This window comes from Echeneis naucrates, chromosome 10 (assembly GCF_900963305.1).
Source record: "Echeneis naucrates chromosome 10, fEcheNa1.1, whole genome shotgun sequence".
Classification (NCBI taxonomy): Eukaryota; Metazoa; Chordata; class Actinopteri; order Carangiformes; family Echeneidae; genus Echeneis; species Echeneis naucrates.
The window spans coordinates 9,983,089-10,000,496 of record NC_042520.1 but is presented as its reverse complement, the minus strand read 5'-3'; the positions used below and the strand labels follow the sequence as shown (position 1 = coordinate 10,000,496).

The window sequence follows — 17,408 nt, the reverse complement described above, 5'->3', positions numbered from 1 at the left end:
GGTGGGCTGACGTCACTGTGCCTGCGTGGCACCAAACATGTCCGTGCATCACACAGATAAACTTGAGCATACAGTGACTTTATGTTTTCGATGAACAGCAGGTATTTATTTCAACTTTAAGGAGCCTTTAAGGAAACTTTATACATGTCTCGACACAAGTGCGGCAAGTGTGTGGTATTCAGTATTACACACTAAGTTCACAAAGTATGACGCATTCTTGCCTGGACTTTTTTACTCACTGTTATTCTCCTTTACTAGAGTATTTCCATGTTAACAATTTCATACTCGAGCCTTACTGTATTTCAGATAAATATATTATTTGATAACCTTAACAAGTATTATTTAGCGGCTTAAAAATGTATACATCGATGCTTCTAAAATGTTTTTTCTTTCACCGCCAAAACCACTTGACATACAGAAAATGTTATTGAATCTAATGGGACATTACACAGTTGTATAAAGTAGAAGGAATCTAATGGGACATTACACAGTTGTATAATATAGAAGGATTGCAGGTGTCACGGTGCTGCATAATCACTGTGACATTTTTCTGACGCACCTAATAAGTAGCGGAAGATGTTGTGACACGTTTTACTTCCAACTTCATTCGAGACCTCCTGAGGGGACGACACCTTGGAACAGTGGTTAGCATTGTTACCTCAGCGCAAGAACACGCCGAGTTCGATTCCCTCTAAATTACCCGTAAAATGTGAGTGTGAATAAATATCAGACCTGTGATAGACATGTCGTGACCTCACTGGCGATTTAGATGTGGCCTACCCAACTTGCCTGCCTGTGCTTTCTTGTGTTTTATCCATCGTTATACTCATTACAGGCTGCACATGAAGGCAAATTTGTTTTATTTAACAAATAGTCATAAAACACAAGTTAGAGCCTGACTACCCAGAGGAAACCCACACAGACACAGAAGACAGTGGAGCGAAACTGCACCACTTTACTGTCCCAATAAAGGACCATACCCGTTGAGTGATAATTTCCGGGTCATGTGCTTTTCCCTCCTCGATTTTAAGGTCACAATGCAAGATGAATACCTCAGTACATATTATATTATATTATATTATATTATATTATATTATATTATATTATATTATATTATGTTATAATATATTATATTATATTATATTATATTATATTATATTATAGCAGAATTTATTAACTTTCAAACTCTGTCCAGTGATGTTCAAACTGCATAGTGAGATACCTTACTTGAGCTTGAACAAGGAGCATTAATTGCAGCTTTCAATAATTCAAATAAATAAAAGTATGGCATGAGGATGTTGTTATTGGCATGGTATGAATGTGTGAATGAGTTATACAAATGAAATTTTTAGGATGAGTAATTTCTTGTGAATTTTAGCTATTTCCTTCTTTCATGAAGTTTTGGAGGGAAAATTTGGGAAAAAAATAGAACAGTAACTTGCCCACATCCTCAGATGTGAATATATAAAAACATTACAACATTTTATGTAGCAAAATGAGAGAAGCCAATGTGTTGAACACAATTTTCTGGTCATATGAAAAATAGAAACAACAGGCAAGTGAATATAGCTGTAATAAATCAAAATAAAAAATTATGCCCAGCATGTTGTGGCATGTCATGATTAGAGACAAAGCAAGTGTGTCATCATTGCATTCCTGAGGCTTTAGTCATCTGGGACTCAACTTTACCCCATATCCCCTCATGTAATAGCACTGACCAAAGTGAAATTAAAACACATCCTGCATGTGTGTTCTTATTTTTACAGTGTATGACATTGTTGAAGTCAGTGGGCAGTGGGTACAAGCCGAATAAATGACATACACCTAGTTTGTTCACTGCCACTATCGTCATTCATAAGTCAGAAGGAAACCATCCTGTCTCACATCCTATATAGACAACATCATTCACTTCCACTGTGGTTTTTTCACAAAAGTAGATTTTTTTGAGTTAACTAAAAGAGAAACTGTCTTTTCAATTATTCTAGAAACTTTTTGTATGTGTCTATATTCCCAGGAGCTTATTAGTAACATGAGACACTGGTGCAACAGTCAGCAGCGAGGAGAAACCAGCCTTTGCCGGGAACTCTGTCCTTGGGGACTGCAAGGTCAGCAGCTGTTGTGACAGCTAAGCTCACTGAATCTACAGCATGCATTTTTTTATCTTTACTAGGTGCTATATTGTGCTTGTAAGTAGAAAATAACTATTGAAACGGATGGCAATATAAAGGAGCAGCTTTGTGAATTGACTGACTCATCTCCACAAGCATGCGTGCACACTGATGTGGTTTGTGAAGTGAGAGTTACTGCCAAAAACCTCAACACAATTAGGCACATGTACCCAACTTGCCTGCACTTCATTATCTGTTGTAAATGGAGCCTTGAAACAGATTCATATTTAAGATATGAGAACGGACGATTACAATACCCATTTATCCTTGGTCTTCCTGACAGTTGCATACATATGATGAAACAGGTGGTGAAATTTCCTCGTTACTCAAAAGTATTTGTACATTCTGGAGAAATCCGTAATGTCATGCTAACATAGGTTATTAGGAAGGTAATGTGCTTAAAATTAAATTAAACGTTCAGAATTGTGTCTAAAAAGTACAAGAAAAACAAAAATAGCAGTAACAAGCAATATAAATACCCTTAATGAGAATCATGATAAGTTTTTTCCTTTATTATTAGCCTGTGCGAAAACCAAATATTTAGATAAGCGATTATGAGCGTGACTGTGCTTCCTCTGGAGCTTTAAATAATATTGGGATATCAGTATTTTCACCGGAGCTGAAGATCTGTTGGTCTATTGGTAACAGACTTCGAGGTGGCTGAGGAATCCCGAGTTTTACTCTCAAGAGGAAACTCTCACCAAATATGGTCAGTGACGTCATGACACGTGATTTGATTCGTGAGAGATTCCAGACAACACTATTTCCCGTAAAGAGGGAGGGGCATGGTGAACATACGGTGCCGGTTTAAGAGTTTACAACCTCGCAATCATCACCACACTTCGACTTCAACGTGTGTGACTAAAGATCAGAAAATGTGCTGAAACTCGATTGAGGGCGTTTTCTTGCTGTTTGAAAATAAGACGAGGCGGTATTTTCTTCCTTATCCCCCCTTGAAGACAGACCAGTTTGGACTCTACCGATTTACCGCAATAAGGTGGGAATACCAGAAGTTTGAATTGACACACAAGACTCAACCCGAAAGTCACTTCGTGAGGCTTTAAGGCTACACGGCCACAGCTAGCTCTCGCTTTCTTTTCCATTTCCAAAAAAGGATGTATCGAAACTTTGGGAGTCAAGGACGAGGCACCGAGTCCTACTCGAGCAGCAGCTCTGGGTCCAACGCTGGATCCCTGGGAAGCAGCAGCACTACACAACAGGAGCAGGTAGGAGCACCTCCACTGACCCGAGCTACAGGCTGTGCACAACAATAAGCAGGATAAGAGAACACTGGTTGGGAAAACAGACAATTGTGAATAATGTGTAAATGAATAATGAAGTAAATCAATACCACTCTATGTTTGTGACCTATGTCTTATATATCTTACATATTGTCTGCCATTGAAATAGCTTTTATACCTTAGATATGTGTTGTAAATTACATGTTGAGGTGTGGCCTTCTCTTTCAGTTATTCTTGTTCACTAACTTAACCCTTTTTTAAAAAAATGTTTTATAGAAATTTGCTGTTGCAGGCAGCAGCCACTTTGTGCCAAGTCTCAATGCCATCACATCCAATCAGGACCTCCAGTGGCTGGTTCAACCCTCACTTATGCATTCAGCGGGGCCTTCAAGATCACCCGTACCTCCTTACCCAACCCACCCGGGGGCACGGGCAATGGGTCCACCAGGCTCTCAGTCCCAGCTCCTCAGACCTGGAGTCATAAGAGCAGCTGCAAACACAACACCTACAACAAGACGCAGAAATGATGAACATGTAAGCAAGTGATACTTAAGAGGGTCTGAAATCTAATTAGGATGTAAACTGCTAAAAAAAACACAACATATGTTTAACACAGGTGATGGGACATTTGTTGCATTTTTAGTGATTGAATAAGTGAGTGAGGCCACTGAAGATGAAAGAATGATGCTTTTAGGGGTTCACAGTTTCCCTATAGGGAATGCAAATTACGAGGTGTGGAGAGTGTCACAGTCATTTCTTTGTAACTGGTGTGTAATATCCTGTTGCTCTGTGACACAACTGTTTTATTTCCATCATCAGATTTATTGATTTAGCAATAGGAAGATCATTTTGAAACATTATTTACATTCTTATTTGTTTAACAAAAACAACGAAAACAGAAACATTCAGGGGCAAAAACACTTTGTGTTCTTTCTCTGTTTACTTTGACTCAATGTTGATTCACTAAATTTATCACCTGTGACACACTGTTTGCAATAATCTGCTTTTTGGTAGCAGAGCAATGTTACATGTCAAAGCAAGATAAGATAGGTGTTAAAATTACCCAATCAAATGCAGCTTCAGTCTGAAAACCATCATAAGTTTTGTCTCCTCAGTATCATAATTTCTTGGTTTCATCAGACACACACTGGCACACATTCCAGGCACAGTTTTGTTCTTAGAGAGGTAATTTTATGGTACAGGAAGTGGATTGTCATGTGACTCATACGGGCAAGTCATTTTCTGTGACTCACACCCGAGTCACCGGTGGGGTCTGAGTGTGACTCATCCTCTCAAAAGGGCGGGAAATGTGGATGAACGGTAATTATTCGGTTTGGCAGTGGATGAAGTCAGACTTAGGGTGTTACAAAGGCACAAAAGCTCAGACTTTTCAAAATCTGTCATCTCCCGATGACTGTGATGACTCAGAGCACACACATGGTGGTAGTATTTCTCCTGTGTCACGTTGTCTATGGTAAACTCTCCCAGCCTCCCTGTACATTTGATACTATGGGATCATTTGTTTGCCCAAAGCTTGGAGTTTGAATTTCACTTCTTTGTGCCAAAATAACGTATTTGGTATATTTTAATACATTTTTCTTCTCTTCCCACCAGCTATCGCATGAAGAGTTGGAAAGACGCAGAATTAGAAGGGAGCGTAATAAACTGGCAGCAGCAAAATGTCGCAATCGCCGCCGGGAGCTCACTGAAACACTGCAAAATGTGAGTAAACGTCAGAAAATGCCATAACATTAATACTCAAAAAAAAAAAAAAAAAAAGACATTGGTTTCAGTCAGGTTTGGGAAACTGTGTGTGTTTATCTCTGTCTTTCTGCTTTCCCCTGGTTTAGGAGACTGACCAACTTGAGGACGAAAAGTCCCGTTTACAAAAGGAAATAGCTGATTTACAAAAGGAGAAGGACAAACTTGAGCTGGTCCTGGAAGCTCATCGCCCTATTTGTAAAATAGAAGAATCCGATTCAGATTCTGACCTAAATCCATCAATTTCCTCTTTAGCGTGCATCAAAATAGAACCAGAGGTCTCCAGCAGACCTGGACCCTCAACCAAACTTTCAGCAAAGATGGAGAAACCCAAACCCAAGATAACTATCCCCATCAAGCCTGTTACATCGTCAGCATCTGCTGTTGCCACCGAATCAGAGTCGCTCCACACCCCAGTTCTGACATCCACACCATCACTGTTGGCATTCACTGCTGGTATGGTCTTCACTTATCCTTCTGCCTCTTCAGACACCAGCGCCTCCATCCCATCACATACTACATCACATCAAGCAAACGTTCAACAGTCCCATGCACCGCAGCCATGTGGGATAGCCCATCGCCGGAGCAGTAGCAGTGGTGACCAATCAGATCATTCCCTGCACTCCCCGACCATCCTCACGCTGTAACTGATGATCCTGTGATCCTGGCTAAACACTAATGATAATTTAAACACAGCTATTGTCTGTGTGTGACAAAAAAGTATCCCTGGGAAATCTGTCTAAAAATGAAAATAATGATTGTCACAATCATTTCAAAATGAATAACATACATCTTTCCCTTTTAATCTCCTTAAAACTGATTCTCTACATATTGGTCTAAATTGCAATTAAGTTGCATTAGCAGGATTTGAATGTACACACTTTTTTTCTAGATATATGGAGTTTATAATTCTAGTTTTGAATGAAAATATGTGAGGATTTGCGTTTTTTTATTTGAAAGCATGCATGCTAAATATATTATCTAAATGAATGTACAAGCTTTGAATTGATAACTGTTATCACCAATGAATGATATAGTAGTGGCACCTGGTTCTATTATAATAATTAGATATTGTACTATATATTACAAAATGTTGCACATAATGACACGTTACATTTTCAGATCATATTATGTAACACATTAATAACGTCCACATCAAGGGAAACAGAGTACTTACAAATAAATGAAAGTATTTTTGTATTAACCTTCTAAGATTTCTAATATAATGTATCCAAATCAACCGCTAAGGCTGGCCTATAGGAGTTGAATAGAGTGCATTGACACATATTTATTTTCCAAGAGTGTAATATATTTTTGAAAATGTTTGAATTTAGTTTGGCAAATAAACTTCTATGGTGGGCAGTGCCTTACTTTTAACCTTTGTCAAAGCTGTACTACATTGTAGATAAGAAAGATTAAATATCCACGATTGTATGGCAATTGTAGTCATGTAATGTAATTGGTTAAAAAAAGACAAACAAAAAACCACCTTAAAAATGATAGAGACCTGACAAACCCAACTGTGATATAATTAATGTAGGGGTGAAATGTGCACCTGATTCACCAACATAGTTCATTAATAATTTAATTCATTTATTCATGATAATAACAGGAAAATATTTTGTGACTGCAGCTTCTCCACACAGGATTTACTGCATCTCTGTGTTTTATATCAATTTTAAACAAATACCTTTGAATTCATATATAATGACTTTAACTGGGAAGTTATAACAGACTTATTTCATTATTTTGTGACATTTTACAGATGAAATGACCAAGAAAACAATATCTTACATGAAAAAACAAATAATCTAAAAAGATTACTGACAAACTATTGACCATATACCCCTCAACGGTGGACACTGTTTTCTGTTACTACATTCTCAGTAAATTAAGTGGATCTGTTGCTAATGCATACATGGCTCAGGGGGCATTTGTTCACTCCACTAAAATTAGGTTAGTGAGATCAAGATGAAAATAGAAGCACATTGTGAGCTGGAGAGTTTGACAGAGAAATGAGATCAGTGTGTATGATTCTGCTGTCAAAGGATGTCTGTGTATCATTAAGTGCGTGAAAGCATTACGGACCGCTTCAGCTCTCCAGACTGTGCAAATATGCATCCAAAAATAAAACTGATGAACATCCATAAGTCAGGCTGTATGACAGAGAGGGAGCATCAATCAAGCACAGCTGGTTCAGACGTAAAGGTCAGAATAGAAATGACAGAAATCAATCCTTTGCTCTGTGTCATGTAAATGCAAATGCTTGTTTTTGCAAAGTCAAACACACAAAGAAAGGTCAGGACAGCACAAAGTGTCATAGCCACTGTATTTAAAGCTCTTCATTGTACTACGAGCATATCCCACCAATAAACATCTAATGACAAAAGTAATCTTTTCTAATCTATATGCATTATCTATGATGTAAACTGAAATCTGTTAGTAATGCTAGTTAATACAGATAAAACAAAATAAAGAAGGGCCAACGTTAAGAAAATTGAGATCCCTAATGTTACAGTGTAAATATAAAGCGAGAGTTACAGAAAATACAGCTGACCATTGTCCAACTTAAACAAACTCTGATATGTTAATTGGACATCATCGACAACAATGTGATAAAGAAACATATCTTACTAGTGAATTTAAACAACTTGGATTGAATAGAATAGGATAGAAATCATTAAAAGTCGTGGAGCTTCCAGTTTGATACAAAGAGTTTCAAGTTGGATTTTAAAAAAGTGACAGAACTAATTCACTTTAGTTCTGAGCAAGATCCAAGAACATTTATCATGTATCACGGTCCAAAAACATCCCAAAGTGTGCTGGCTCTGCCCAGGCTCAGCACATGTGACATAATGTACAGTACCCCCCCCCTTTAAACCTGAAGGGCCTTCACATCAGACTGGTTCACAGGCCTGTACAAATCATGAAAATCATCATGCACATATGGCACTCCCATCCTGTCCTGAGGAAGAGTGCATAATCTTTTTTCACACCTTATTGGGCATCTAGCAAAAGCATATATCAAATATTTTCCTATTTTCTTTATTTTGTTTATCACAACTCATCTATTTCAGTGCTATTTCAATTCAGTGGACTAAATATGGCTCAAAACTGGATTGAAATTAATCTTCAGATCTGTGGTTTAAAGATCCACGATAATGCTGTCCAGTGCAATAGAAAAAAGGCTTCTATCAGTGTAGGCTAGTCCAGTGCATGAGATAAATTTATATATGTGACCCACTTTTTTGGTCCCACTTTTGTTCTTCAACAACAGACCAATGAAAAAAGAATTTCCCAAAAACATATGAGTCTTTAGAAAAACACTGTGAAATTTAGATACATTATCATTTGGCAAACACTTATTAAATGTCTTTTCTAAAGTCCTGAAATTGTCTACAGTGAAGAGTCCTTGTCAAGTCAAAAACCTTTGCAGCATTCAGAAGGCCCTAACACTTTTTGCTCCAATTTAATTTGCGTGGTCTGACAAAGCTTCTGTGTGTCTCCATTCTGTCAAGCACATAACCCCTGCTAGTCTACAGCTTCCTTATCCGGGTCGGAGAAACCCTTATTGATGGCCTGGCAGGAATATGCCATCAGTCATCAGGTGAGCACACCAGGTGAAGCTGGTCTGGACTTCCCACGCTGCCTGTGCTGGAGCTCCCGTCCCCCAGATCCCGGGCCACCATGCAGGGCAGGTTGAGCTCGGTGGACCCGCCGGGGCTGGAATCGCTCCTGCTCACACACTCCTCCTCCAGGACCAGGCACAGCTCCTTCAGGTCCAAATTTTCCTTCACCAGTCCGTCCTGCATGCGCTCCAGGTCGGCGAGCTTCTTCAAGTAGCCGCCCAGGTCCTCCCGCATGACTTTGGCCGCGTGGTGGCCGAACAGCTGCCATTCCCGGGCCAGCTTCTTCACTTTGAGCCGGTCGTCGTCCAGGAAGCAGCACAGGTCCCGCAGTTCCACGTTTTCCTCCTGCAGGCGCTGATTGATGACTTTCAGTTCCCTGATTTCGAGGAGGTGTCCCTGCAGCTGTTTGTTTACCTCCTTTATCAGCCGTCCCCGCTGGATGAGGGCTGAGATCTTCTCTGACTCCTCTTTACGCAGCCGGCTCACCAGCTCCTCTTTGGAGCACGCCAGCAAATCCTCGTCAGACATCTTTGACAGTTCTCTGCTATTTATTATCTCACCTTCGCTGCTCATTTTTTATTAAAACCTTCCACCCACTGGGTACCTGAGAAAATATTTAAGAAGGGCAAGACGTCTGTACTTCAATGCTCAACACAGAGCCCTCACATCCTGGGCTTCATCTTAATTCAGTGTGTGCCAGATGTCATGTATGCAATCACTTGAACACCGGAGGCCAAATCAAGGCAGAAACATGTGATATCTTTATTTTCTTCAAGGCGAGGCGACTTCAGTCCCACGGTGTGCTATGCTGAGGCCAGTGTCTGTGTCTCTGTGGATAATGACTGAATAAGGTCGTGGTAGAAAATGCACCGCAAACCCTCATTAATGTCAATCTGTCATCCTCTCCACAGCAGGCTGTGTTCTCCAAAGGCCTCCGGGAATACAGCCGTCCTTATTTTACCTCCTCTTGCAGTATTTGAAAGGCAACAGTCGCCCCGTGGGCTTTTCTTTTTTGTGCTGTAAGTACAAAGACCCGTCGATCCACGGAGGCTCAGCCCAGCAGCCACGGATGCTCACCCCGCAGATGTTGTGATTTTTACGACTCTTGCATCGTCTCATCTGCTCCACTCGCCTCGGCTGGATGAACTCACTTCTCCGGTGGCTGCAGGAAGTATCCGTGCGGTGCAGCAGCTTTTTATTGTCTTAAAACAATTAACTTGGCCTATGGTTATATTAAAAAACTAGATGTATCATAATCCAGAGTGGCCCCTCATGCGCTCAACCCTCTGCTCATCCTCTGGAGCTGGACTATCACCACAACAATGTCCGCCTCCGCCACTTTCACGGCTCAGTCTGCTTCACTGTGAGATGCGTGTCAAGCTCAGCCACTGTGGGAAGACGATCCTCTCAGCCTTCACAATAAAAGCACCGACTTGTGCACTTCTGGTGAGAACAGTGAAGCGATTGGTCACTATTCGATTTCAGGGCGCATTAAAGAACGAAATATATTAACTATTCATGGAACCATTTCTTTACATCGATGGTGAGCTCTTATTTCAATCCAACCGCGTGCCTCTATAACCTTGGCCATATTTTATGCGATTCTTCCGGAAGCTCAAATTCTTGCAATGACTGCTACCTTGACGAGCCGGTAAAAGAGGGATCTCAAATATTTGTGGTTTCCTCTGAGGTTTCCAATGGCTCCTCGACACAGCATGGTTATGGCGTGGTGGTTAGTGGCTAAATCAGATTGGAGCAGGTCAGAGATCAGGCTGAACTGAGTCTGAGCATCACAGTGACACTGTGAAAGAGCAAGAAGTGAGGATGAAGAGGCCCCTGTCCTCCCTGAGCAGAACTTGCGCGCCCCCATTTGGATTAAGAAAAACATTTTTATCCTTATAATGCTATGAAACCACAACAACACGGATAAGAATAATTTAGAATGGAAATGAGTAGGTGAGGCCAACGTGAAGACACTTTAGGGGGACACCCTCTCCATTGGACCGATTTCATTCCCATAAAGTAAAATCACGAGCTCTAATCTAAATATTCGCAAGAAAATTAGAGCTACATCAATTGGCCGCATGGCTTTGGAAAAGAGACAAAGGTACAGCACCCTGTTGATCTGGTTTTTACATGAGTGACTCCTGATTTTTCTTTTCAAAGAACACTGGCGGAAAGTGTGACTGCAGGCTTTTTTCCATGGGTTTATGCTGAGGCATTCAGCCACATCCTTCCGCCCTCTGTCCCACCTCCATTGTCTCACTGAGGCCATAACAATGTAGGGTGTTAACCGTGCAAGGGGGAGCCGGGCATGGAATCAGGGTTTCATGTGAGGTTAAAAATTAGTGTTGATGTGCACAGAGAGAGCCGACAAAAAGACATGTTGACTGAGTCGTTTTTCCCCCTCATGTTGTGATTTTGAAGGACTCAAGCAGAAACACAGAAAGGGAGGGTGAGAGGAAGGATTTACAGGGATTTATTTAGATTAATCGCTGGAGGAAAAGAGAGCAGATTGTGTACACGCAGGCAACAGGCAAAGCACACAGACAGTGTAGAAGTGTACTCACACTGGAGCCTATCTCTGATCAGACTCATTTTAATATAACACAAATGAAAGGGCAGATACCAACAACAGCTTGCTGCTTGACAAAAATATGCGCTGTTGTGATTAGAGTCCTGTTTCGACTATTCACTGTCATTTGATGCCTCCAATGAATGGGACGTTGGAGTTGATTAATGAGTTGGACTGTTGTATTTCTGTTAGTTACGAAGCAGGAGGTATACAAATCACGACAAATAAAACATCTAAACGGGCGAACTATTGATATTAAATATTTTTCACCTGTACAAGAAAAAACAACGCGAATAAAACAGTATACCACCAAAAAGAAAATAAATGACTTTTGTGTCATTCGCAAACAAATTGTGACTCATATGACACAACTGATCTCTTCTTCATATGACATTTTTTGTTTGTTTTGTGTGTGTGTGTGTGTGTGTGTGTGTGAGAGAGAGAGAGAGAGAGAGAGAGAGAGAGATCAGGAGATAGAGCAGTAGTGACAGAAGTACTGGGGTCTTTAGACAGGTTAGCATTAAAATGTAAGTAAGTAAACATGTAAACATGGTATATTAGATTATAATTATTATTTCATTAATAAATGTATCAGTGTTCACTTTCAGTGAAGATGTTCTACCTTTATTGACTAATTTAGTCTTGACTTACAATAATGCATACTAATTGGAGTTACATGTCTGAGAAAGAAAAATATAAATAAACTAAAAGTCAACTCAAAATTAAGTTAATGGAGTACAAAGTAGAATCATTGCCTTTACCTTCGTCTGTTTTAATAAGAAGCAGAAAATGATAAATGGTCATGAAACACTATTTACAGAAACCACACTGCCTCATTAAATGGACTGATATTTATCTCAACTACGTCACGACGCAACAAAACCGGAAGTGTATGTTTGATGACTGCTGTTGTTGACACTGCGGACACACGACGGCCGGATTGAATGGATGTTTAGCCTTTGAATTCAAACCTTAGCACTCGCACAAACCTCCCGATCACACCTTCAGGTTAATTTGCGCTTATCTGACCGTTTTGCCAGTTTCGTCTCCGTCGATAACTTTGCGACACAGCTTTGGTTAGCACACGAGGCTACATGCGAATGGAGGAAGTTAGCTAACGAGAGAACCATGGGCAGCCAGTTTAAACTCAGCTAGCGTGACTTCACGAGAGATACTGCGGGTTTATTTATGTATGTATGTATTTATTTACTTATCAGCTCCGTGCTTAAAACTGTTGGAACAATCCTCTGTAGAAGGTAAGAAGCCGCCCGTGTTATTGTTAAAGGTCATTGTTAATCTAACTCACCTCCTGAGCCTCCTGCTGTCTGTCCCTCTCGCAGATGGCAGTGGAGCTGGATGTGTTCGTGGGAAACACCACCATCATGGATGAGGAGGTTTATCAGCTGTGGCTGGACGGGTACACAGGTACACAGGTTTATGTCTTATATCTATGAACAGTGGAAATAATGATGAAGATATAGTGCTTAAAAGTAGTTCTTAGAGCGTTTTTAAGTATGGTTTTAGTATTTTACCTCCTTACTAGTGGTTACACTGTGAATTGTGGGGGCCCTGTGGTGAAACTTTTCTATTTAGGTTTTAATAGTGTTCTCTCTGTGTACTTTCCAATCCTTTCCTTGTTGTTGTGATATACTTGATAGTTTGCCCTGTCCAAGTCTCTAAAAATTATATAATCTGAGAAGGCACTACCACTCAACTGATCTCAACATTAATTTGTGGGCAGAGGAAGAACATGCAAATTCAACACAGACTTAGGATTCAAATACAGAACCTCATAATACATGAAACTTATAATTACCTTCACAATTACTGCAGTGTTTACCTCCACGTCCTACACAGTAGTAGCAACCAATGTTTGGCGAGTAGCAGTGGTCATTTAGTCCTGCTCTTTAGTCATCCAAACCAGCATCTATGTTAGTTTAGGTTAGTCCATAAAATTTAAACAATTTTTTTTTTCTCCTTCCCACAAGTAAATGATGCAGTGAAAGTAAGAATGGAGGGAGGCGTGCTGGAGGAGTGTGAGGCAAGTGCAGATGTTCTGTTGAGTGACACCATGGACCAGTATAGGACTTTCCACATGTGTGAGCGTCTGCTGCACAGTCCAACCAAACTCGCTAACCAGCTGCTGTTCCAAATCCCACCTCATCGACAAGCCATCCTCATAGAAAGGTGCATTATGCATTGAATAATCTGATGTCTTTCTTTATTTTTCTGTGTGTGAAATAAGCATCTTCCTTGTACTGGGTTTTTGAACTCAAGACAAATGCTTCAATGACATTTATATATTATTAAACCCAATATTTTGCTCTTGTTTCCATATCTTTACATACAACTATATATTCATAAATGTCCTCTTTTTTCTCTATGTATCTTGTAGGTACTATGCTTTTGATGATGCATTTGTCCGTGAAGTCTTGGGAAAGAAACTCTCTAAAGGAACCAAGAAAGACTTGGATGATATCAGTGCCAAGACAAGTGTGACACTGAAAAGCTGCAGACGACAGGTAATTCTGAACATTCCAATCCACAATGACTATTCATCTGTTCCAACAGTTTCATGATTTGAAAAGATGATGTTTTGTTGTTTGATAGGACAGCTGACTATCTTTAGAAGGAAAATGCTGCAGTTTTAAGACAAGACATGTAGAAATTTTACAAAATCTCCTGTGTGTAATGGTTTTTATTTTAGTTTGACAACTTCAAACGTGTTTTCAAAGTTGTGGAAGAGCTGAAGGGACCCCTGGTGGAGAACATACGTCAGCATTTTCTTCTCTCTGACAAACTTGCAAGGTAATCAGACAGAGGAGCAGAGTATAAGCCCTCTTTACTCAGGCTTATTTTCCAAAACATTGTTATTGCTTCAGGCGTATTTTTTGCTGTTTTTATGGTGACTTAAAGGATTTTATATAATGACTGGTTTTTAGGATATCCCTAACAGCAAAGAACCAAAATGTAGTTTTTTTGTTTGTGACTCATATAATGTACCCTCTGCTTGTTTCAGGGACTATGCTGCTATTGTTTTCTTTGCCAACAATCGCTTTGAGACAGGGAAAAGAAAGCTTCAGTATCTTACTTTCCAGGACTTTGCTTTCTGTGCTGGGCAGCTTATCAACAACTGGACCGTTGGGGCCGTTGGTGAGTGATTTCTCCTGTTTTCTTTGGCCATTGACTGACATATGATCTGAGGGACACGTATACCATTTTTTCAACAGTTATATAACCCATTAATGGAATTCAAGGTTGTAGAGCAAGTGTGTGTATGGACTTTCACAATTAATGTGTTAATTCAGATTAATTCATTTGCATGATTTATTTGATTAAAATTTTTAACAGAATTAAGGCATTACAAAATCCACAGCGGCCATGAGATTAATTTGATTAAAAAAATGTAATCTTTGGACAGCCCTAATATACATGTATAAATAAACAATTGAAACATCCTTTAGAATCAATGGTGGAATCGAGAATATAGCAACACCCTTCAATGTCAGGTCCTGCAGGTGCTTCCAGATAGGAAAAGCACACACATGTTGAATTGCAACAAGTCAACATCACCTCGTCCAACTGCAGTCAGTTTAAAGACACTTGGATAACTGCTCATATCGAAAAACGTTAACTGAACCCCCTCCTGTTTCACTGAAATCCTTGGTTTGGAAATATTTTGCCTAACTCCTGAACTTTGTCAATAATCTTTGCATTGTCAGTGAGAAAACTAGTTTGTAAGCTTTATGTGTAGCATACTCCAGAAGCAACAAGACAAATATGGCAGGACATCTCCACAGGCAAATAGACTTAACAATGAAAACAATGCAGTCAACTCTTCTGTCCTCATATAGAGCTAAACTCACACAAATGCAACTTGCGCTAAAGTACTAACTCACTCTAGGGAGATTTGTAGCATCAGACATGCAACTTTATATATCGTGGTGTGGGGGAAAATAATTTAATGATTTAAGCATTTAATTAGTGGACTGGAACCGTCTTACCAGAAAAGTGTTGTCTTCTGTGTATGTTAAGATTCCAGCGAGTAAGTTTCCAGTTTACTGACATTGTTACATTATATTCTTAATAAATTGTTTAAATTTGACAAATATTGTAAATATAGAACATGTAGAGTTGTGCCTCTCTCAATAAAAACAACTGACCACCAGAGCTCTTGGAGGTTTTGATGAGCTTCATAAAACAAGATGGAATTTTAACTTCAGAAGATGCCAGTTAAGACAATGAAAAAGGTTAACCACATAAGGCAAATTATAAGTACTTACGTAATAGACAAATCATTTTAATTGTATGTATGTACAACAGAAAAGAGAAGCTGATTTAACAGTGAGTTTCCTGTATAGATAACTTGGTGGACGACATGGATGTCGACCTTGATAAAGAGTTTTTACAAGAGCTGAAGGAACTGAAGATTTTAATCACAGACAAAGATCTGCTGGATCAACATAAAAGGTAAGAGAAACAGAAAAAGATCATCACATTCTGACAGATTACTCAAAAATGTCTTCTTTTTTTTTTTTCATTTCCCTCTGTTCAGTCTAGTCTGTACAGCACTCAGAGGAAAGACTAAAGCTTTTAATGAGATGGAGGCTAATTTTAAGGTGAGAAACATTACACCACTGCACTTCCATCATATTGTATAAATGTAATAAGTCAGTAGCTTCAAAAGTGATAGAGGCAGTAGCGTTGAATCTTGTTTTTTCTTTTTGTAGAATCTTTCCAGAGGCCTTGTCAACATTGCTGCCAAGTTAACTAACACAAAAGATGTCAGAGACTTCTTCATTGATCTTGTAGAAAAGGTTTGCACTTTATCAAAAAGGACTTTCTTTTTTTGTCAAGTGTTGTAAGCAAAGACAGATCATCCAGCTCAACTTTTTCTGATGCATGTGCCAACTTTAATGTCTGCCTTTGAGATGGTGTGATGTAATGTCTCCTCCCCTCTTTTTCCTCTCCAGTTTATTGAGCCGTGCCGTTCAGACCGATGGACAGCTGCGGACATGAGACTCTACCTCACTCACTACACCAACTCTGCACACATACTCGACACATTCAAGTGAGTTAATGTGCTTTTATTCTGGAAAATGTATCGGGCAGCGCATGGCACCAACTCTGCCAGGGTAATCAATCCCCAAGGGGGCAGCTAAAGCTAAAAATATAGTCATGATTTTGTAGAGAGCTTTTTTGAGAGCTAACCAATAACCGAATAAGGGTGTACATTTTGGCAGCCATTAAACACTGCTCAAGCGTAAAGTGAGAACGTTAAAATCCTCTAATATTGACGCCCCTGTTCTGCCAGTGGGTGTCACCCTATCTTGCCCTGATTTTTTTAAACTGTAGTTACCTTGTTTCTCATGCAAACACTCAGGAATGTAGTTAAGGGTTTACACAGCCCTGCACCACTACATGCTTAACAAAGAGATATTCATAAAGAGAAGTGCAGACCCCCTCCTTTTTCCCATTACACTGAACTGACAAAGATTGGCACATTTACTTTCTTCACCCAGATTTCACAATTACACTTTGTCATGAGACTTACAGTACCTCTTTGCTTGGGTTACTTACACTCAACTTTCTTTCTGTCTTCTTTTTCCCTTCAGACACCAGGTTGTGTGGGACAGATACATGGGTGTCATCAAAAGCTGCATCTTCAAAATGTATCACGACTGAAGCGCTTTCATGGCAGCCAGCCTCGCTTTTCGTCTTCCTCCTGCTGCAGCTGTGATTTTAGTTTTCCGATGATTTATTCTTCTGAAGCTCCATCATTGCTTTGCCGCGGCCCTGATTGTTCCCTTGTGTTTCCATGAGTGTCTTTAAATTTGGTTTGTAAATAAATGAATATATTTACATCAAACAGAATTCTCTTTTATGTTTTAATATTATCTGGTGTTTTATGAGGGAGATGTGTTACTGGGAAGCCATGCCTGAAGAAGAATAGTGATCTTGTTAGTATTAGCTAGTGATTAGCGACAGACAAACAGAGGGAGAGATATGGAAACCATGTTTAGTATTTCTGATT

At 39.7% G+C, this 17,408-nt stretch overlaps 3 protein-coding genes across 3 annotated transcripts; 2 read left to right on the top strand and 1 right to left on the bottom strand.

Moving 5' to 3' along the window:
* The first annotated feature begins 3,201 nt into the window (after positions 1-3,201).
* fosl1a (FOS like 1, AP-1 transcription factor subunit a) lies at positions 3,202-6,685 on the top strand. The gene is made up of 4 exons (XM_029512422.1): positions 3,202-3,394; positions 3,686-3,943; positions 5,024-5,131; positions 5,260-6,685. The coding sequence occupies exons 1-4, from the start codon at positions 3,284-3,286 to the stop codon at positions 5,815-5,817; spliced, it is 1,035 nt and encodes a 344-aa protein (XP_029368282.1). The 5' UTR covers positions 3,202-3,283; the 3' UTR covers positions 5,818-6,685.
* Positions 6,612-10,129, bottom strand: ccdc85b (coiled-coil domain containing 85B). The gene has a single exon (XM_029512423.1). The coding sequence runs from the start codon at positions 9,370-9,372 to the stop codon at positions 8,767-8,769; it is 606 nt and encodes a 201-aa protein (XP_029368283.1). The 5' UTR covers positions 9,373-10,129; the 3' UTR covers positions 6,612-8,766.
* A 2,141-nt stretch (positions 10,130-12,270) lies between these two features.
* Positions 12,271-17,243, top strand: fibpa (fibroblast growth factor (acidic) intracellular binding protein a). The gene is made up of 11 exons (XM_029512644.1): positions 12,271-12,630; positions 12,715-12,799; positions 13,363-13,561; positions 13,770-13,896; positions 14,082-14,182; positions 14,394-14,527; positions 15,736-15,844; positions 15,930-15,993; positions 16,105-16,191; positions 16,348-16,445; positions 16,990-17,243. The coding sequence occupies exons 2-11, from the start codon at positions 12,715-12,717 to the stop codon at positions 17,057-17,059; spliced, it is 1,074 nt and encodes a 357-aa protein (XP_029368504.1). The 5' UTR covers positions 12,271-12,630; the 3' UTR covers positions 17,060-17,243.
* The last annotated feature ends 165 nt before the right edge of the window (positions 17,244-17,408 follow it).